At 44.5% G+C, this 21,980-nt stretch overlaps 2 protein-coding genes across 2 annotated transcripts; one reads left to right on the top strand and one right to left on the bottom strand.

Annotated features, from left to right (window-relative positions):
* Positions 1-709: 709 nt before the first annotated feature.
* LOC306702169 (ras-GEF domain-containing family member 1C-like) lies at positions 710-18,942 on the top strand. Its single transcript, XM_079167717.1, has 14 exons — positions 710-1,016; positions 12,169-12,390; positions 12,597-12,719; positions 12,946-13,083; positions 14,387-14,608; positions 15,758-15,832; positions 16,476-16,574; positions 17,160-17,262; positions 17,356-17,435; positions 17,525-17,620; positions 17,710-17,805; positions 17,890-18,013; positions 18,540-18,612; positions 18,713-18,942. The coding sequence occupies exons 2-14, from the start codon at positions 12,175-12,177 to the stop codon at positions 18,735-18,737; spliced, it is 1,470 nt and encodes a 489-aa protein (XP_079023843.1). The 5' UTR covers positions 710-1,016; positions 12,169-12,174; the 3' UTR covers positions 18,738-18,942.
* Positions 18,825-21,890, bottom strand: tmem126a (transmembrane protein 126A). The gene has a single exon (XM_079167718.1). It carries the CDS (start codon positions 21,769-21,771, stop codon positions 21,154-21,156), a length of 618 nt encoding a protein of 205 aa, XP_079023844.1. The 5' UTR covers positions 21,772-21,890; the 3' UTR covers positions 18,825-21,153.
* Positions 21,891-21,980: the final 90 nt, after the last annotated feature.

Below are 21,980 nucleotides of genomic sequence, written 5' to 3'. Positions count from 1 at the left end.
TCTCTTGTAATTGTCTTTAAGTAGTAAATAGTTAAATAGTCAATCAGGTGAAAGAAGGATACAATTACAATCTATTGTCCTGTGAAATGAGTGTGTGAAGCATCAGAGAGCTGAGAGACGAGAGAGAGAATCCACCACTGCTTGCTTGCCCACAGCAGCATCTAACCAGAAAAACACTAACCTTCCGGAAATACATTTCCCTACAAAATAAAAGTTTCGAAATATTTTTCAGAAGCCAGAATAATTAAAATTTCAGCAGACTGAAATTACAAGGATGACGAAAATGAGAACGAGAACGAGAAAAAACGAGCATTTTTCTGTATTGCTCCTGACCTCAAAAGCACCAGGTTCACTGTGTATGGTTTGTGTGGTAAATGGAATGACTTCCCATTTGATTTGCTACAAAATTATAGTTTCAAATGTAACTAAAATAACAACTTTTCAATGGGCCCTACAATAATGTTGTCAAAAACCAGTGCTAACATGATTCCTATTCCTTTAAGTGACAATCTGACAAGTGTTTTATTTCTTAACTGACGATATGCACAGATGTACATACAATAAATAACTTGCAACCCCGTTCGTTATTGAGTGTCGTATTTTGAAAATCGAAAAGCGGAAGTCATAGTATTTTGCCTACTTGACAGGCGCGTGAGTAGTTCCCTCTCCTCTCCCGTCCTCCGTCTTCTCACTTGCTCAGAGGACCTTCTGGATGAGCTGTGCGGTCCGCCCGTATCTCCCACTGGCGCAGGACAGGACGGTCGCCACGCCTTCAGGGACGCGCTCTTTCACGGCGTCAGCTCTCCGTCCGCGGCCGGGACATCTAACAAGCTACACTACATTTTCAGACACTTTCAGCAATCAGACCGAGTCCGGCTCCACTTCTCCCACTGATGCCAGTGGAACAGGCTGTTTTGTAAGCGCTGATTAATTTGGGAATACCTGGAGCGGAAGATTGATTGATTTGACATCGGATACAAATCGGGATCAGAGATGGGGATCAAAGTGTAGTGCTGGTAAGTGTCGTATAAAAGTACAATACCGCATTACTTACATATTACCATATTGAAATTTCGCTCACGCCCGCAGCCTGTATATATGCGTGTACATTTGTGAGCGTGCAAGGTGTTGGGATGCTTTACAAACAGCCCACGCACACGTTCTATTTATTGTGACTGGAACGCCGTGTCGTCACGGCTCGAACTTTTACTCGCAACAGTGTGATGACATCACGATTCCCTGTCTCGTTCGAAACACTGTAGCTGATGCTTGCGTTACTTTACTACCGACGGGGGCATCGCAGTCTGTGTGTGGCCGCGGCGTGAGTCAGCGGCGTGCACGTCTGTCTGGAAGGGCGTGTGTGAGGGGATCCGCTCATTGTAGGCGCCGGAGTCACTGCGTCTCCTCCCGCGGACACGTTTACAGGAGAGGACATCGGACGATAGACAGCATTGAAAACAAACACAGGAGCCACTGATAAGTCGGACTGATGTCACACGTGCTGTTTTGATCCGGTCGAATGGCTTCACGGTGCAAAGCTTATCTCGTTTTGTGTAATTATTAACGTGGGAGCGTGTGCGTAAACTCACTTCTGATTTGGATATGTAAATTTGAGTGGAGCGTGTTTACTGAACAGGTGTGGCACTGTTGATATATTTTTTTCCATATGTGAGAAAAAAAAAATCTGCATCATATCCTCCAAAGCATAAGCAGCCTTTTCACCCGAAGGCAAAGCGCAGATTACAAATACAAACCAGTCGGATTTGTTATCTGCCTCTTGCAGCTTACTGCAAAGGTGAAAGTAACACCGGCTCTGTCAGAAACCAGTCAGGCGTGGAGAGAAATTCTAGCTGTTGATGTTCCCAGTTAAAGCACTTCTGCTCTCCACACCCTCAGCGCTCTCCTCCTCCACCCCTCAGCCTCACAGGAGTGAAGCATCGGGGGGAGCTGGGCATCACGTTCCAAGACCGTGCTGAGCTCCAAGATGCAGCAGCAGCAGCATCTCTCACGTCTTAACACATGTCCTGCTTAGTAAGGTATTTTCCCCACTCCCCCTGTTTAGGATGCAACCCTGGGAATATTTGCTCACTCTCACCTTCACTGGCGGTATCTGCTTCTGTTTGCCCAGATGGGTGAAAAACAAACATTTATTTAGTCGTGCTTGCTGAAGAACAGTTTCCTTTGTGAAATGATTAAATGCTGTAAATCAATCATTAGATTCTCTCCAGTCTTGCATAACATAATCACTGTGGCTTTCGTCCTCCAGTGCAGTCCTCGTTCTTCCACCTCTTCTTCAGTGGAGCTTGTCTGTGCTGTCCCCCATAAAGCCTCGCTGCTCACGATAGAACAGTTTTGAATTGAAATGACAGCATGCTGTAGCAGTACAGTAGATATACGGGTCGTACAGGCGTGAGTCACCCAAGTAGGGAGTCTGTCAGAAGTCGCCGATAACAAGTTCAGCAGGACTGCAGCACATGTTCCCTTTCAATTCAGGCCAAGGGGTGCAGAGAATAACAGGTGTGCTGTTAATGAGGACATCGTTCGGTTTCGTGAGATTGAGAGAGGCAAGTTCCCAGAGAGTGAGGCCGGCCATTGTGTTTGTGGAGAGAGACACAGAGAGAGAGAGAGAGAGAGAGAGAGAGAGAGAGAGAGAGAGAGAGAGAGAGAGAGAGAGAGAGGGTCTGTCTGTGGCAGGTCGACAGGGAGGTAAACACAGTAGCTGTTCGTCTGGTAGCAATGACAGCTTTATCACCACCACAAGGTTTATGGCTGCGTGAGTGTGTATGGGGGGAAGGGGCTTGTGTGTGTGTGTGTGTGTGTGTGTGTGTTTGGAGAAATTATAGCTCATACGCTATTCTGCTCTACAGACATGACAGGATTCCACTACTGCCTTGAACACAGGAATCCAGGACACAATCTCACTGGCAATTCTGTTACATGTGCGTGATGGATTCCAGTTTATTATGTGATTGATTTTTATTTTTCAATCACTTATCCATGCCGGGATAGGCTTGAAACCCATCCCCCCTACCCCAATGTGTCTGATGTATATGTGAATGATCAGTCTTTTGGTCTTGTTTTTTTTTTCATTATTTAGAGAGAGGGAAAGTACATCACAACTAAAGGAAGCAAATTATAAATAGTAAAAAAAAAAAAACAGAAAAAAAGAGAGAGAACTGTAGGATGGAAACTTCTTTTTGTACATTTTCATTTCCGAAAGTTACCGCTCGTTCTCCAGGGCAACTGGATTGTCAAGTACATTTTGATATATCTTTCCCCACTTTACATAAACAGCTCCTCAACCCGGCAGGAGCTCGGTTGGAAACGGGACAGAACATTTTGAGGGCCCGTGTACCTGACAGGTCTTCGGATGTCCTTTGGCTGCTCTGCAGCGTTGCCACTGACACGGGGATGATGAGAGTGATCCCACTGACAGGCCGAGGCAGACGGGGTTCACTTGTGGAATCACTCTGTCACGGCCGGCTGCTTTGTCACAGAAGAGAGAGAGAGAGAGAGAGAGAGAGAGAGAGAGAGAGAGAGAGAGAGAGAGGGGAGCAACAAGGGATTTTTGATGGAATAAAAGGAAGACGAGGGGGTGTCAAAGTAGGGACTCAACAGGCATCTAATTACCTCCCAATAGGAGCATTGACTCCATGGAAACTCCCTGTTCCCTCCACAGCTGGCCTTAGCTGCCTCCACATGGCCTGCATGCTGTCATATGGGAAGCTATTGTCAGTCTGTCTTTATGGATCGGCTGGGTCAAAAAAGCAATTGAATATGATTAAATCCCTGGTGTGGTTAATCATCCACTGGAGTAAACATATAAATTACTCCATCAGATATAGGCTTTAAGTAATGACATTTTCCCTCAAACGTCAACAGTAAGAATTGTAGTTTGTGAGCTTCTGCTCTCTTGAGGATCAGTTCATTTCTGATTGAAATAAATCAATTTTTATTTATATTTTTTAAGTCAAAGGTACCCTGTGGAGTTTGAGCGTTAGTAGTCCTGTAGCAGGAACAACCAGAGAAACATCACAGTGTGCCAACAAAAGCAGGGAAAGAGAGGAACCCTATAGCTAATAAACATGTTAATACAATCTAGCTTTTAAAATACTTTTTGCAGATGTTTTATGAGGAAGGAATGCCTTCAACACATTTGTTAGTCCTCAAGGATACATGCAATGTGTTTTTGTGAGAGTAAATAAAAAAAACCCTCCAGTACATTGGTACTGAAACTTGTGTATCAGCACTAGTATTGAAAAAATGTTGGTTCCACTTCAACCATAGGGGGATAATTTTAGCATTCAATGTACAACATTTGTTGGTAAAGTCCCTTTCTCGATATCAATAACACCTTCATGCCCACTGGGCCGTCCCCTGGTAATCTTAACATCAGGCTGCTGTGGTGGCACACTGTCGCTGTGACTGATCACAAATAGAGGGACATGCAGGAAAGTGTGAATACAACGTGAAGATATTTCAGAGCATGTGAAGGAACCATGCTTACCTCAAGAATCTTTATGTCAATATATATCAGAAAGCGTTATGCACACAAAAATGAGAAGTTATCCAAAGAAACGTTTCATAAAGAGCCGGTCTACACCATACTCTTTAATTTACCAGAGGCCCAGCATTCCCCTGCGAGCGAGCGCTGAGTGGAAAGAATAAAACTCCCCTTCGACGGGTAGAGACCTCGGGCAGAACCTGGCATCAACATGAAACAAGCAGTTGTGGATTAATGAAGCACGCATTCTGACCTCTGTCTCTAATTGTATCAAATCACACGAGGCATGAGTTATGAGCAGACCGGACCACGCAGTCACCCAGCACTAATTGGTACGCGTCGACATCATACATCAGCAGTGACACACCGCATGGCCTCTGCCCGCGCGCGTTGTAATGAGCAGATAGATGTACCTTAACAGGAAAAGAGACAGCCGTGATGAAATTAGTAACGTCTGGTTATTAGATTTGCATCTGTTCCCGTCTCGCTCATTAGTCTGCTGCAGTTATTGTGCAGGTTTGACGGAGAGTAATACAATGCGTAGTGGGTGTTTGGATGATGTCTAATTTTATGTCTTAAAGGACTATTGAGGTATTGTTTCATTCATCCATTCTTTCTGGATGCTGTCAATCACTGCACTCTGTTTGCACTTCCCATATTCCTCCATTCACTGGGTGAGCTGGTAATTCCTCGTAAGTGGCACTTGATGCCTGTTTAGGACAGAGACAAAATCCACTCTTGTCCGATTCCCTTCAAAGGAGCATTGCATACAGGGTGGTTGTACATTTGAATATTATGAATAATACATGCCTGTTATTAAAGGCATTATGACCATAGTGAATGACAGATTTAGGGCACTTGAGGCTCAGACATGTGCTACGTACCCACTAAGAGCCAATCTACGCTCAGCTTTAATTATCTCGAAGTAACATGATAGATTGCCCAGACCCATCACATGTCACAGACCTTCAATTCATTTTAGTATGACATTTACATCCACTCCGAAACAGGGGAAATAGATTCAGAAGTGGATTTAGTGGTTTGAAAGAGAAGTCAGTGGATTATGGTGCTCAAGCCGTCTCTTAGGCTCATGGTTTTTGGCGTGATGCTGATTTTGATTCCATCTATATGCAAATGTTAGCCAGGTAATAGTTTTACTTTCGGGATTTAGTGTGCAGTTTCTCTTAAAGTCTTTGCATCTTGCTTTATCTCACTCAGAAAAAAAGACTAGAAGCAGCACCTTTCGGAGAACAGTCGGACAGATGGTTGTATTCGCAGTGAAGGAATGACTTCACGTGGACTTAGATACGCTCTCTCTGTCCTTTTGCGAGCTCGTGCACATGAGTGCAAGCAAACACACACAAACAAACAGACACCCAAACGCATACATGCAACTGTGTCCGCTCAGGAATGAGGAGAGCTACACATGTGCAGGTGGGTGTGTGTGTGTGTGTGTGTGTGTGTGTGTGTGTGTGTGTTCACGGAGGAGAATTCCTCATGAGCTTTACATTGGGATTGATGGAGCTGGTGGGTGTGGAACAGGTGCCGGGATGTCAGCGTGAGCCAGACACTACAGGGGAATTCCAATAAAAAGGATTTGGGATGTCAAGCCCAGAGTGTGATTCCCAACCTCTGTCAGGCTCGTACCGCAGAGAGAGAGAGAGAGAGAGAGAGAGAGAGAGAGAGAGAGAGAGAGGCCGTGGAATGGGTGGGGAGCTGGAATGCCTCGACGGTAACTCAATCCTGTGTTTGGCTGCCGTGTGGGTGCAAGTGTGCATGCATGTGTTATTTCATGACACAATGAACTCATCTGTTTTCAGCTCCACCCCTCCCCAAACACACACACACACACACACACACACACACACACACACACACCATTACCCAACAGTAGTGCGCTGGTTTGATTTTGTTGCAACGCGTGTGTGCGTGGTGACATATGTGCGGTATTTTGCGCTCTCTCTCTGTTGTCAGCGGTGCCAGGCAGTCACCGTGCAGCTCGGCAGCCGGTTTGGCTCGGGCCCCTTGCACCTCGGCATTCAGTCTGGACGCCAACACCCTTTTGGGCTCCCGTTGAGACTGGGGATGATGGTAGGGGCGCAGGGCCAAAAGAGCTCTAGTGCCAGCAGCTCCCACTGGGAGAGCAGGCTGCTGTAGGGCCATCTGTACAGGCGTCCTGAACGGGCTCGTGGAAAAAGTAGGGCGTGTAGAGGGAGATAAAGGAGGAGGGGAGGAATGGAGGGGACATGTGTAAAGGAAAGGGGAATGAGAAGCTGGCTGACAAAGAGGTGTTTACTCTCTTTCAAGCCTCTGCCATCAGGAGAATACTCCCATTATTTCTCCATTCGCATCATTTCAGCTTTCAAAGAACACTATAAAAAAAAAATTTAGGCCAGAGCTGCAATACTCCAAGGCACACAAAAACGGTGTCAGGACCAAAAATACGCGAGGATGTGCTTTTTACTTTTTTTGTTTCAAAAGCACTCCCGAAATAGATAAAGTGTTGAAACTGTACTGCGTAAAGGAGCGAAGATGTGGATTGCTAAATTAGAAAGGAAGTGTTAAAGTATGTAAATGAGTTGGCGAGGAGGGGGGCTGGGGAGTCATATGATGGAGTCGGTAAAGGAAAAGAGGAATTTAGTGAGTCTCGCAAGAGGTGACTTTAACATTCATAGAGCCTAGACTGTCTGCACACTACCCTGAGGGGGAAATATCACCCACCTTTCTCTCCTATCTGTGCCATCTTATTTCTGTACTCATCCCCGAGCAAGGCAGGGGATGCAGTTTCCTGACTTTGATTTCTGCAGCCAGGAAGCAACTACAGAAACAAAACAAAACATTGCTGCAATACCCATGCCGGATATTTGCTGTGCTCGCCTCTGATGATGTGCTGCCTCGCATCGTGGTTTCACTCTTGCTTTGTGGTGATTGTCAGTATCAATATGTCATATCCTTTCTGTTAACACATTAGATATAAGCAGTCCTAACTCAAGAACACATAAAAACTACAAATACTATAATATGTAGCAAAATAAATCTAGTATATACTATACAACCTTAAAAACATGCTTTTTGGGGACTTATTTACGCTTGAGCAAGGATGCTACTGGGCTTAGATAAAAATGTTGTTTATGGGTTGGTACAATAATTCAGTCAAGTTGGGAGCTTGAAAATATAAAACTGTCTTTGGAGATTTTTATTTTTTATTTTTTACCATTAGTATTTCAAAGGTATTTATCTGAAAAACAGCTCATTCTTGTCCAAGTAGTATTTGTGCTTATTTTCTGCTATTATAAATGGCATGAGGGCCTGTGATGTATACCTGTTGGCAAGTATCTTGTCCTTAATTTTCATTTGGGGTGATGATGAGTTGATATGCCATCCGTACCAATGAATCAAAGTCAACTGTGAAAGCCTTATTGGATCTTTTTAAAGAAAAAATGTCCCTAACTGCAGACAAAGCCTATATGTGACTTTAAAACTGAGCCAAGCAGCAGAGCATAATGACAACAACAACAACCTCAAAGTGACTCTTGATCCATCTACCCCCACCAAGGAGCCTTAACTCTTCACCTTTGACCCCTGACTCCTTAATGATAGAGGTCAGACAGTGGTTAGATTTATCCTGAATAAGCCTCTTCAGTCTTAATGTAGACTGTCACTAATACTGATTGTCCTCATCCATTAACTCCTTGGTGGCAGACCAGATTTTTCATCGGCTATGTCAGCATTCTCTTCAACTAACACACACACACACACACACACACACACACAAACACACACACACACACACACCCACACACACACACAGGTAGGTGTGAGTAATACTAGTTATATGTGGTGAAACAGGTTTAACAGAGAGGACAGAATTGGATACTAGAAAACAAAGCAGTTTGACAGCTTCAAGCTGCTTAGTCATGTCAGGAACGCCATTGTTTCATCAACACACACAGGCACACACACACACACACACACACACACACACACACACACACAGAGCTAGACAGTCAAGGGTGCTGATGAAGATAGTGTGTCTCCAGACAGTGCCATTCTGTTAATCATGATAGAACAAAGCAGGCGGATCCCCTGATGTCAACGATAACAATCTGACAGAATCACAAGACAAAATACACTCACACACACACACACACATGCACGCTGCAAGGACTCCGAACAATGACACTCCTCCAGCTGTCTCGACAGAGTGCAGGGCTGCTGGAGATCTCAGGGGGAATCGGAGCACACAACACTACACTCACCTGTTCTTTGCTACTTGTTTCCCAATGTGTTTTTTCAGGCAGCGTTGATGCAATGTGACAGGCACAGAGGGAGCTGGGTGTATCATGAGGTACGGAAACAAGTTATACATAGAGTACAGCTGTGGATGACTTCTTGGTCACATTGTAGGAAAAACGTGGCGTAAGCAATATGCTTGTGAAATAATATTGGAAGTTAGAAAAAGTGGTGATACATCACACTTTCTTGGTCAGGCACAAGACAACAGGACCTTGCAGATGTGACACTTAAAAGCGAGACTTTGCGACATATGGAAAATGAATCTTCTGCTTACAAGCAGTAACATTCACCCATGCTAAATTCAACACACTGCTACTTGGTCCGGTATGACCAGTAGCGTATGTTTACTAATGTTAGCTTATGTTAAAAAAACCCGGGTAATGAGTACTGGGTACCTGGATATTGCTGCGTAACTGAGATTACTGAGTCAGGATGTTAACTTTATGATTCATCTCTACTGTTAGACTTTGTTTTAGCATATCACAGATAAATGTTTCAGGTTACCTCATTATGATCTCTTTAAAAGAGTACACCACAGAGATGTTTTGTTGTTGTTAGTTTACAACAATAAAACATCTCTGCCATCAACTGACTCCCTTGTCAATACCTGGTGCCTACATTACCCACAATGCTACGGGACCGCTGACAGTTCCATCAGAGATTATGATGCGTTACGCTAGTTGACCTGCTGAGTTTGATATGTAACATTGGCAAAGTTCTCCTTGAAAGAAACTGAATCTTCAACAGTTATAAAAAGGCTCTACTTCTCCAAAAATAAATCTTGAACCTAACTCAGACCATTTCCACATCAGCTTTAGAGGCACAGTGCGAGCAGTGAGTGTGTCATACACAGAAACGGATGACTGATCTATCATAGTATGCACACGTCTGCAGAGGAGTTACCTGATCGAACTCTGCTCACGCGCTTCAGACTGTGAGGAATCGTCTGATGGAGACGCAGAGCTGTGATGAATTAACGAATCAGAGCTGGAGAGGGTGCTGAGGAGGAAGCGTTCGGGAGAAATAAGGAGAGTGAAGATTATCACAAGCGATAGAGGGAATCATTGACAGTGTGGGCACGTAGAATAAAAACTCTCAGTCACTCCCGTACATATATGAATACAAACACACTGGCAGAGACGTGTGTTTGTATGCATGAGATGACTCACAGATAAACTCTTGGATTTAGTCACACACACTCTTTAAGAGCTGAGAATTTGTCTTCCTGTCAGTTCTATCACAGAGGAAGTTCCTTCCTCTCTCCATCATGCTTTCCTACTGCATCTGTGTTGTTACAGAGGCTTGTTGGATTTGTCCATTTCTCTGTTTATCAGGCCGTGTCTACTCTGCGGCTGCAATGTTGTAATCCAATCTATACGAGGTCGCTGCAAGGACACCCCAGGCTTTCCCCTTCTGGACCCTCATCTAGACAGTGACACTCGTGTTTAAAGGCGGAAATCCGCTCACAACTTGTATTAAAGACATTGTAGACCAGCATTTTAGGTTATGATAGTAATATTTTTCAGCTGGGGTTCTGTGGTAATGTCTCACCCTGCAAAATAGACTATTTAGAAGACACACACGACACAGTTATTTGTCTGTGTGTTTGTATAGTTTCAATATTTAGAAGGATACAGCTCCGTCAGATGTCCTGAGCATCATCTGCTCGGCTAAACACATCTCTTTATCCCCCTCTCACATCATAATAGCTCAGAGTAGCAGACAAGAAGATGTCGGCCCTCTTTAACCACAACATATATTATAAGAGATATGGCTGTGGGTGTCAGCGGTGTAAGTCGGAAGGAAGGCTGTAAAACCTCCCCACAGGGAGGCTCCCCATCCCCCCCAGCCTTTAGTGTCTTGTCTGTGTGCATTGGTGTCCAGGTGTGTACACGTGCATGAATAAGTGCGTCGGGGAGAACAAAGGAAAGCTGAACTCCTCACACAGGAAACCTGAGACATGAGCTGAGCTTCTACACACTGGTGTGCGCTTGACCTTTCACCCCAGGGACCCGTGACACCGGTTTATCGAGGTGGCTGATAGGCGGCGGGGGGGGGGACCTGAAGGTCACCAGAGGATGAAACGATTGCAGCAAACCTGGACCATTCCTAGGTTTCCTCTGGTGGTTTTAGAATGATGACTGATGCAGCCAAGTCATGGAGATGTTCTTTATTGTATTATTTGTGGTGTGCTATAGTTTGTTAGAGTATTTTTAGTAAAGCTCTGCCTTATCTGACAATATCAGGAGGAAAAGGGTTCTTTTTCCACCTCTCTTCTTCTGCTCTCCTTCTGTATTTATGTTATTGGTGCGTATATTTGTGTGTACAATGTGTACTGATTCTGCCCCCGCCCAGGGTGTTGTCTGAGCTGCAAACAGCAGGAAGAATATGGCGTGTTTGTTGACATCTGAAATAACTTCCTGCGTGTTGCTCAAGTTCTCACTGTGGGTTTGCTGCCCTTCTCGTGACTCCTGCAGTCAGAGAGGCTTTGTGCCCCTGAACTTGCCTGAAGGCACCCAGAGCCCTCGGTGATGACGAGTGACTCAGGTAGACGTAGTCGCCAGGTTCAGTCAGTGGGAGCAGGAGCACGGCAGAGTATTTTTATTCAAATGCATTTTGACATAAAAAACAGTGGTGAAAGTTTTTAATAATAATTTAGTTTCAACAATATTTTCTATTACCTCAACCCTGCCATTTTAAAACGTCCTAAATAAAGGAGTGGTCTGTGTAATGTATCAGCTGCATGTAGATGACATTGAGGTGATGATGATGATGATGATGATGATGAGTGACCCTGGATCATCATGCTCTCTGTTTCCATAGTATCTCTACTCTAGCGTATCGTGCAGTAAGTGCTTCTTTCCACGACAGCTGCAGTGTTGGTCCATTGAGGGGAAGAACATGTTGAATTTTTAAAACATGTAACCCAAAGCATGCTTAAAGGGAAAGACGTTACAGGGCCGCTATGGAGGCTACGCTATCGCTTTCAGGCAGCAACAGTCTCCACGGCGGCTGAGTGACCCACATTTTTGTTCTCTCCTCTGTGTATGTCAATGTGGGAGACGGGGGCAGCTGTTTGGGGGGTATTCCGTCAGTTGGATGGAATGAGTGTGTTGCTTCAGAATGAGAGTGAACAGGAGGCGAAACGCTTGGAGGATGCACAGAAGGCAAAAGTGTGTTCGAGAATTCAGGCTGAAAGACGGAAAGATGCATTTAAATTCATTTCCTCTCACACAATCAAACTACTGCCAATAATGTACTCAAGTTTCCGTTTCATAAAACCCAGTCGTGTTCCTCTTCCTCATTCTGTCTACATTCTGCTGACAGTTTATTTTTTACGTTTTTCTCTCTGTCTATTTGTGTTTTAGACAGGAATGCCCCAGACTGTGTGCTCAGGCACCATGTTCACCACTCCCAGTGGCTTCAGCCCCCATCTGGCCTGTGCTGAGCCTGGGGAGGAGGAGGAGGAGGAGGCCCAACAGGAGGGCCCGGGGCCTGGTGCTTGCCTGGCTGATGGTCCCCCGATCACCTCCGCCTCCCTGGACACCCTGATCCATAACCTGGTGCCCACTGCTGATTACTACCCCGAGGTAAGCGGAAATGTACTACAGTCACTCCTCTGTTCATTATAAACTCCATTTCAGTTAATAGTGCTACTGACAGTACTGCCAATTAGATTATTAGCCCCATGTCTCTGTTGAAAGTGCTACTCTTCCTTTAATTACAGAAAGCCGCTGTGTTTTTTATTGATGTAGTGGCAGTGTCTTAGCGAATGTCTCCCTCTGTCCTTTGACAGAAAGCCTATGTGTTTACCTTCTTGCTGAGCGCTCGCCTGTTCATCCCGCCTCCGGAGCTGCTGGCCAGGGTGTGTGAGCTGTGCATCAAGCAGCAGCAGCTGGATCAGAGCCCACTCGATACGGTCAGCACTGCACCACGCACACATACAGTACATAACTCCTGTATGAGCATGCTCAAGCTAATGAACAGGAACGGATTCCAGGCACAGCAAAAACATTCAGACATGCTCTGCATGAAATCAACCTCTGATTCTTTTTTTTTTTGCTGACTCTGTCACGGTGTTTGCTTTTGCTGAGGGATTCACAAATGTAGACCACACTAAACCTCTTTCACTTCTTCAACAACAGGCTAAAGTGCGCAAGTTTGGTCCCAAGATCCTGCAGCTGCTGACGGAGTGGACGGAGACATTCCCGACTGACTTCAGGGACGAGAAGATGGTCGGGCACCTGAAGGACATCATCCACAGGATCGCTCCTTGTGATGAGGTATGACATTCAGCCACATGATAGCAGTCCGCTCATCTTCACCAAAGACAGGAATTCTTTTTCATTTTTGAAAGGATGCCAGATCTTCTTTATAAAGGTTAAAATAACATGCTACTCATGAAGTTATCAGTTTCTACAGGACAATCATTTGTGATGGGGATGTATTACCCCCTGATTTTCATCCACAGTGTAGTTGTTGCCATTATAGCCCTCATAATCCGTAGCTGCAGCGAGAAATGCGCTGATGGGGAACGAAATTCAATCATCATCATTACCACTGAAGCGAGGTGATGGAAGGAGTCAGAGTGTCAGTGTAGGATGAGTAGCCACAGCTCTGTGTTACACAATCTTCCATTACAGGAGAGGAGAGGGGAAGGATGCTAGAGGAGTGGCTCTATCTTCAGCCTCGCGGGGGAAATGGAGAGAGGGAGATGGATGGAGAAAATGGGGGGATGGGATACAGGGGGACAGAGAGCAGAGGAGAAGGTAGAGAAAGGAGGAGGGCGATGGAGTCAGAGCGGAAGACCGGGATTAAGGGAGGGAGGTGACGAGAAGACAGGAAGAAGGAAAGGGCAGGTGGTGATGAATGTGCTGCTATTTGCAGCTTCCTGTCTACAGTATGGGTGTGTGTGCATGTGTGTGCATACACGTGGGAGCTGGGTGGGTCATTTGTGAGGCAGACTGACCTAACGGCCTCGGTGACCAGTCATCTGGAGGGATGGGCACAGAAACACACATTCCTGGACACAACACACAACACACCACACACAACACACAGCCTTAAAAACACATCTCGATTCAACTGAAAAGTTCAATTGAGCTAATGTCAAAATGCATCAGTGTTCTAAGAATAAAGGTTTTGTTTTTAAATCTTAATGCTTTGAAGATTAAATGTTTTCACGAAACAGCAACCAGTCACACAGTGAACAGTTATTGAGGTACCAATTTATGCATATATCTTAATTCTTTACAAATCAATAAGTAGATGTTAAGAGTTATATTTACAGGATGAAGCAGACATAGACATAGAGCTATAAGATGACTTGAGCATTCCTGCCAATAACTAGAAACGACCATTGATAACTGTACGCTTAATGACTTATCGTGAATTTAATTGTTCATAAGTTCTAAAATAAAGAGCTGGAGTGAAAAGAGCGAGCGTGCTTTGGGAAACAACAGAGTGCTTACACATGGGCTCACAATTGAAACAATGATTTATTCCTATTACTGCTCTATGAAGCATTAATATATTATTCATTAAAGTCGTTATTGACAGCTCCTCTTCTCCTCCTCTCCTCTCCAGGCGTACTGGAAAACCCTGAACCAGGTGTTGCAGAAGCTCAGCCAGCGACTGGCCCTGATGAGCCAGGGGGAAGAGAGCATCCTCAAGGTCTCCCTCAACGCCTCCTCCATCTCTGACAAGCTGGTGGCCTTCAAAACCAAGCCTCCGCACATCCAGAAGGACATGCTCTCCATCTGCAACGACCCGTACACACTGGCACAGCAGCTCACCCACGTGGAGCTGGTGAGGAGAGGGGGAGGAGGGAAGTGTGGGTTAGACAAAGGTCAGGGATGGAGATGATAACGAGGATGGATGTGGAGGAGTGGAACGGATGTTAGACGGGTGGAGAGCAGGAGATAAGCATAGTGAAGCATGGGTGGAGATACAGTCCAAGTCAAGGACATAGAAGTCAAGAACCAAGGATTATACGACATCAAACGAGGAGATGGGGTGGATAGAAAGAGACATGAGGGGGATATAAAATGATGATGAGGATGATGATAGCAAGCTAAAATCAGCAGAATCACTTCACATTGTGATCTAGTGGCGTTTTGAAGCTCGCTGTAGCATAACCTTGATTATTGCTTGTCAGCACTAACTGGTTTTCACCCAGTATGATAAAAAAAGAACAAAGGGAATGATGCAATGCAACATACATGAACAAAGGATCTCTGCAGTGTCCCTCACATTGCATGCATGGTGCCTTCAGTCTATTCATGTGTGTCTTGATGTGGGCACGTGTATCTAGGGGGGGGGTGGTTGTGGTTGTGTGTGTGTGTGTGTGTGTGTGTGTGTGTGTGTGTGTGTGTGTGTGTGTGTGTGTGTGTGTGTGTGTGCGTGTGCCTGAGTAAGCTTGTACCCTTGTCTGAGCGGTGACATCACCCCAGAAGTCAGTGATGTGCCCGGGGCTTCAAACAAAGGGGATAAAACCGATTTGGATAAATGTGACCTGACAGCTTCACACTCTGGCACACACACACACACACACACACACACATACACACAAAAGTAGAGAGACAGGCGTGTGCTGTGCACACATACAGAACTATTTATATTGTTGGTTTTAGCAACATGTGAATTCTGATTCGACAGCATTAGATGCCATTGTGCTTTCTGTCGCTGTGTACGTGGTATGCGTGGGTGCAGCACTGTTTTGTTTTTGTATTATATCATGAGTCGAGTCTATTGAATCATTTAGATCTGCACATGCATGTGACTGCACAGTTGTCTTTTAATAGAAGTGAATCTGTCTCTAGTGTCACTTTGAGGAAATATGATTCCAATGAGTCACGTCAGTGAGTCATTACTTCCTCTTATTGATTGCCTTCCATTACTGAAATGAAAGCATTATTAATGAGACGACCCCCACCGGTGTCTGTGTGCGTTTTCCAGGAACATTTGAGTCATATTGGGCCGGAGGAGTTTGTCCAAGCCTTTGTTCAGAAAGACCCGCTTGATGGAACCAAGGTAAACTCTTATTTTGATTGTTTTTAAAACATTATTTTTCCTGTGTCGGTGTTATTTTCAAGTATGAATTCTGTTTTGTCACATCAGGGGAAACCCACAGTCTGTCCTCAGGTCAAACCACAGCATTTCTTCATATATTTTTGTTTCGTTGGGAAATCCTGAAGGAGGCAGAATTTGAGATTAGATGTAAACCTGTAGTAAAACATAAAAAACTGTGTGTATTGTGTTGTCTGGATCTAATGTCTGATCTGGATTAGCTTCTTAAAGGGCTATATAAATGTCAGCAGGCCAATAAGGTCACATACAGCAAAGCATTGTGAAAGCACAAGCTGGAGCAAGCACACACAACAGATTCATCTTCCCTCTCTGTGTAACTGTTGAATGCTTTCACTCTCTCTTCTTTGTTCGCTGTGTTTATTTCTCTGCATTCAGTCTCCGTCTCTTTCACTCATCTTCTCGCTGGTCTGTCCCCTATGTTTGTTTTTTTCTCGTGCTCTCCATTGATCGTGTTATTTCTGCTCCCGGCTCGCTGTCTTCGTCATTTACACTCACATAGGGGGGGTCAGCCTGTAGCTAGGAAGCTAATTAGGATGAGAGGAATGGTAACGCTTCCTATACTGACTTGTTTGTGTGTCTTTGGCAGCCGTGCTTCAGTGACCAGAAGAAGAAAACCTCCAACCTGGAGGCTTATGTCAGGTGGTTCAACAGACTGTGTTACCTGGTGGCTACTGAAATCTGCATGGTGAGCGGCAAATGTTGGTGCAGCCGGTGCTCATCTACTCTGACATTAGACTTTAGAAGCCGAGAAACGGCACACAAAATATACTCATTATGGCAAAAATGATAAGTATGAAAGGTAACAACCTGTTTGTAGAATAGAATAGCCACTGATAAAAAGCACTTTAATCATGAAATAGACATGGAAATGAATGGGAAGAGACATAGAGAGGTGTTCCCTCTCTAAGTGGAGATGTCACTATACCCTATAATTAAATCAGCATTTTAGAATATATGTATGTTGTTATTTTTTATGTTTATCCATCATAGTTACAGTCCAGTATTTTTTTATATTTCCAATGATAATTCCCGGTAAATCTATGTTGCAGTTGCAATATTGCAGTACAGTATTTCATTCTTTTAACAAATAGAGGGACAGTTGTGATAGAGTGGCACTGCCCCCTACCGGTTACTATGTGGTACTACATCGATACTGGCACAGATAGTTCAACTGCCTGTGCCGGGGGAGAACATTCACTATGAAAAATTAAGCAAATATGAAACAATAACAAAAATTCTTGTTCCTCTTTTTTTTTTTTTTTCATTGCAGCCGGCGAAGAAGAAGCAGAGGGCCCAGGTGATAGAGTTCTTCATTGATGTTGCTCGGGAGTGTTTCAACATTGGAAACTTCAACTCCCTTATGGCCATCATCTGTGAGTGTAATTTTGCAATAACTCAAAGTATTATGACAGAGAATTCTCCTGCACGACCTGGTATTGATAGTTCAAATGCATTTCCTCCCGTAGCCGGTATGAACATGAGTCCTGTGTCACGGCTGAAGAAGACCTGGGGCAAAGCCAAGACTGCCAAGTTCTTCATTCTTGAGGTAAACACAATGTTCACTGACTGAGAGGTACAAGACAGGTAACAACCTGAACTTGACGGTGTACTGCTTGTTGCCGTTTGCTTTGACAGCATCAGATGGATCCTACAGGAAACTTTTACAACTACAGGACCGCCCTGAGGGGGGCCGCCCATCGCTCTCGGACTGCCAACAGCAACAGAGAGAGGGTAGGGCTCAGACACACATCGCTGCCATCACTCTGAAAGCAAGCTGGCATCGATTCAATCGTTCATATTTCCCCATCTTCTTTCCTCAGATTGTGATTCCCTTCTTCAGTCTGCTGATCAAAGACATTTACTTCCTGAATGAAGGATGTACCAATCGGCTGCCCAACGGCCACGTCAACTTTGAGGTGAGCCGGTCACCTGTCCTCCTGACGCTGCCTCATTGTAACCTCCCCCGAAAATCATTTACTCAGTGAAACTTTGTTTCTCAGAAATTTGTCGAGTTGGCACGGCAGGTCCGGGAGTTCATGACATGGAAACAGGTGGAGTGTCCATTCGAGGAGGATCGGGCCATCCTTCACTACCTCCACACTGCTCCCATCTTCAGCGAGGATGGTGAGAACCCGTTGACACCTGAAGCCTCGGACACACTTTCAGCTGCGGACTGTTACCAGTCAAGCGGACAAACACACGCTTCCATTTGCAGAAAGTATGAAGTGGCCTCTAGAGCAGGAGTCGGCAACTTTTGTTTAATAAAGGGGCCATTTTTAAATATTCTTGCTAATCAGTGTGCCGTAAAAACATTATGGTTAAAATGATGTTTATTTAAGACACCATAAAAATCTAGATTTAAATCTGCAATATTCCATCCATACAGGCAGCTGGCATAGCAACATTTTAAATTATAAATTATAAATAACAGGCCGCGCAACTGCCAACATTTCCAAAACATTTACTCGCACACTTGTTGCTAGTGTGCCACTGGTTCAGCTACCGCGTGCCTGAGGTTTTCCTTCCCCTGCATTAGAAACGTCTCTACACATGTTGGAGTATTTCCAGTTTGTGGTAGTTTGCTCTTCCTTACCGATCCTCTTTACTTATTTCCCAACCATTTATTTTCTCATTCTTCCTTCTTCCTCAGGACTCTACCTTGCATCCTATGAGAGTGAGAGTCCAGAGAACCAGGTAGAGAAGGACAGATGGAAAGCACTCAGGTAAGAATAATAACAACGTGTAAAAAGAGAGGCGCTATATCGACACGTCCTTCGTCCTTCATCGTCCTTCATCGTCCTTTCCTCTCTTTTCTGCCATCAGGTCGAACGTTCTGGGAAAGACATGAGGCACTGACGGCAGACGACCAGCGAGAGAGCATGTGTTCTCATTGCACTAAAATGAACTGTGAAGTAACCTAGCTGGTACTTAGGTGTTTTTCTATGAAGAAATTATGAAAAAAAAGAAAACACGATGAACGGGATTCATCAAGAGAAGCGTAAAAAAAAAAAAAAAAAGACAAAGAACAAATCACAAAAAGTGAATTGAAAAGGTCAAGCTATGGAAGTGATGAGGTACAGTATGTTGGAGAGGGGTACAGCCTCTCCTTCCCCCTTCCCTCCATGTGTGTTTACTCTGTGAAGATATGTTTACTACTATAGGGAGTACAGTTACAGGGAAAACCACTTTATATAATGAAATTCCTACTGATTGTCGTTTTTTGTATTTGCTCCTCTTCCCTTTTCTCTCTCTCTCTTTATCTTCGCCTTTGGTCCAAAGCCTTGTCTAGGTATTTAATTTGACTTTTTTTTGTTCCTCCTTTACGTGTAATGTACTGTAATGAAACTTACAATGATGTGAAGGGCGCTGGCTAGCCCATATCAGCTGTCTAATTTTATAGGTCTACTGAAGGAATGGCAACTGTGTGTCCACGGGAGGACAGAGGACATGCCTCGAGCATTTCACCAGTTCATCTCACGTGTACCTTTGTGTGTGCGGGTTTGTTTGTGATTCCAGATGTTCATGCGTTCTAGTCCGTTCAGATTGTCTTGTTTTGCATGAGAATGACTGGAAAAGGCTGTTTATCGGTCACCTCTCCTTGTATTATAATTTATTGTATCTTATTTTTGGGGGCGGGGAATATGAACTGTTTAAAAAAAGTGTTTACTACTTTTAAGTGTATTGTGCCAGTAATGCGAGACAACTACAGTATAACTAAACAGTCACAGCGGGGGCGAGGCCGGGTGTAGATTGTGTACAGGTGACATTTACCCCTCATCTTTCTGCTCTTCAGGAAGTTTTCTCTGACTGACGTTCAGTTGTCTGATATATTTATGGAGATTTCTGTGCTGACAGATGTATAGTTTTTATTGTAACTTTCCTTTACTGAATATGAAGTCCAATAGCATGCTACGACAGGTGTTTTTTAAAGGGGCATTAAGCGCATCCACCTTGAAAAGATTACTACCGCGACACAAACTTGATGATGCATCGCTGCATTCTGTGGGACGATTGGAGAGGATGTAAAGTAAAGAGGGAAACTTGTGCCATATGAATAACTGGTTGTCATGACAATTCAGGTTCCTCTGACTTGAAATGTGTTATTTATCGTTTTGTGGGATCGTCACTGAGCTTTGTTTTTGGCAGTTTCGTTGTGATTCGGGAGCCATTTTGGAGGGTTATGGGGAACTATGTGATTATAAGCTTTTTAAAGTCTTATTCAGTTTGCTATAATTGATTGATGTCAGTGATTTCTCTTTAGAAGCACCTTTCCCTGTCAATAACAGACTGACTTTAACTCTCCCTCCTCATTTGTCATCAATAAACTTGCTTTCCCTGAAACACATTCCCGACATAAGTGAAGAGAGAGCCAGAGATGTGAAGTCCAACCTGCCGTTCAAGGTGAAGACGTGTTTTAATAAAACATTGCCTGTGTTAAACATGTGTTTTCAATGACAATCGCAATATCTTGCATCGCTCTTTTGAATGGTGTCATCGCACCGCCAAGGCCATCTCTGAATTTGCTTTCACACATGCAGTATATTGCTGTGTGCAGTTCGAGGACTGGAGTGCATTCAGTGTTTTTCATGGTTTTTGAGGCCAAGCAGACACAATTTCTCCAACATCACTGCAAAATGTGTGACTAGCCTTTAAGCCATTAATAAAAGTAAACCATGCTTAGTCTATTGCCTTCGGTTCGTTTTGTGTGTGTGTGTGAATGCTTGGTTTGATTGACTTCCACTTTTTGGTCCGTTCAAGCTTTGTGCCTTCAACAAAATATTAAGCATTAAGCATTGCACTGAATTCACACAATCAAGGGTTATCAAAAGCATGAATGAGCCCTGACATTTGATTGATGCACAACCACTTCATGTCATTTGCATGGAGACATTTTCAAAATGTATGATTAGGAATAAAAAATGACCCAAATGCTGTGAAAATCTGCAATCCAGGCACAACTCAAAGAGGAGTCAAATGTATTTAGAATGCAACGAAGTCAATTGCAGCCCCATTTTAAACACTATATTTAAAATGGGCTGCAACTAACTATTTTTCACCATACTGATTGATCTTTCAATTATATTCTAAATCAGTTGGTTGATTTGTCTACAACACGTCACAAAATATTGAAACCTGCACATAATTTCACAGAGTGACCATATTGCTGGTTTTATTCGACCAACTGTCCAAAATTCAAAGATATTGAATTTAAAAGTCTCACGAATCAATGAAAACAACGTGTTTATTTTAAGGTTGAGTACATGTTAGTCCTTGAGGTCCTCTCCACCTGCGCCAAATGTTATCTGCGCCAGTTTGGTGTACGATTCAAAGTGCTTGGAGCTCAGGTAGGTGCCGAAGAAAATCTGAAGCACCAGTACCGCCCTCATCTTCCTCAGTATGGGCCTGGAGAGGTCCACCCAGTACCGGAGCAGATTGCCCTTCTCTGGCATCGGTGCCGTGCTGTACCTGGTTGCAAGCCCAACATTCACGGGTAAGGCCAGGAGGATGGGGTACACCCCGCCACCGACCACACCGACGAGTGCGCCTCGGATCAGGGCACAGGACGGACAGTTAAGGTCACCCGACATGAGGGGGGCGGACACCGCAGCGTTGTACAGGGCGACTGTCGTGAGGAAGGGCAGCACGGCCATCGGCAGGCTGGAGGCGATGGGCGCCTGTGTGACGTTCAGAGCTCTGCGATACAAGCTGTTAGATATCAGTCCTGCAAGGCCTCCATTGCCCCCCAGATACATGGGTCCATAACTGAAGAGTTTCTGATCGAGGTCAGGTAGTTTCTCGAAATTCTTCGCCAGCATTTCAGCAATCACAGCGCTGGAGAGCCTGTTTCCAGAGGCGCGTTCCTTCTGGGTGTTTTCCGACATCTTGAGAATTAATGATCCAATCAAACCGACAATGTCCAGATAGTTAGATACGCGTTGACGATTTGAATTACTCCGCTAACACATTTGAGTAAGGTGGTCCTCAGGTTGGAAACAGGGCGCAGCCATGTTTTACCCACAAGTCAAAGCACAAAAATGGGTTTTGCTACCCTGTGCGAAGCCTCTTAGGCTATAGCAAGCGGGTCATGGAC

The sequence above is a fragment of the Pholis gunnellus genome, assembly GCF_910591455.1.
Source record: "Pholis gunnellus genome assembly, chromosome: 10".
Lineage (NCBI taxonomy): Eukaryota > Metazoa > Chordata > Actinopteri > Perciformes > Pholidae > Pholis > Pholis gunnellus.
The sequence above is the reverse complement of the archived record's forward strand: the minus strand, read 5'-3'. Positions and strand labels throughout refer to the sequence as shown.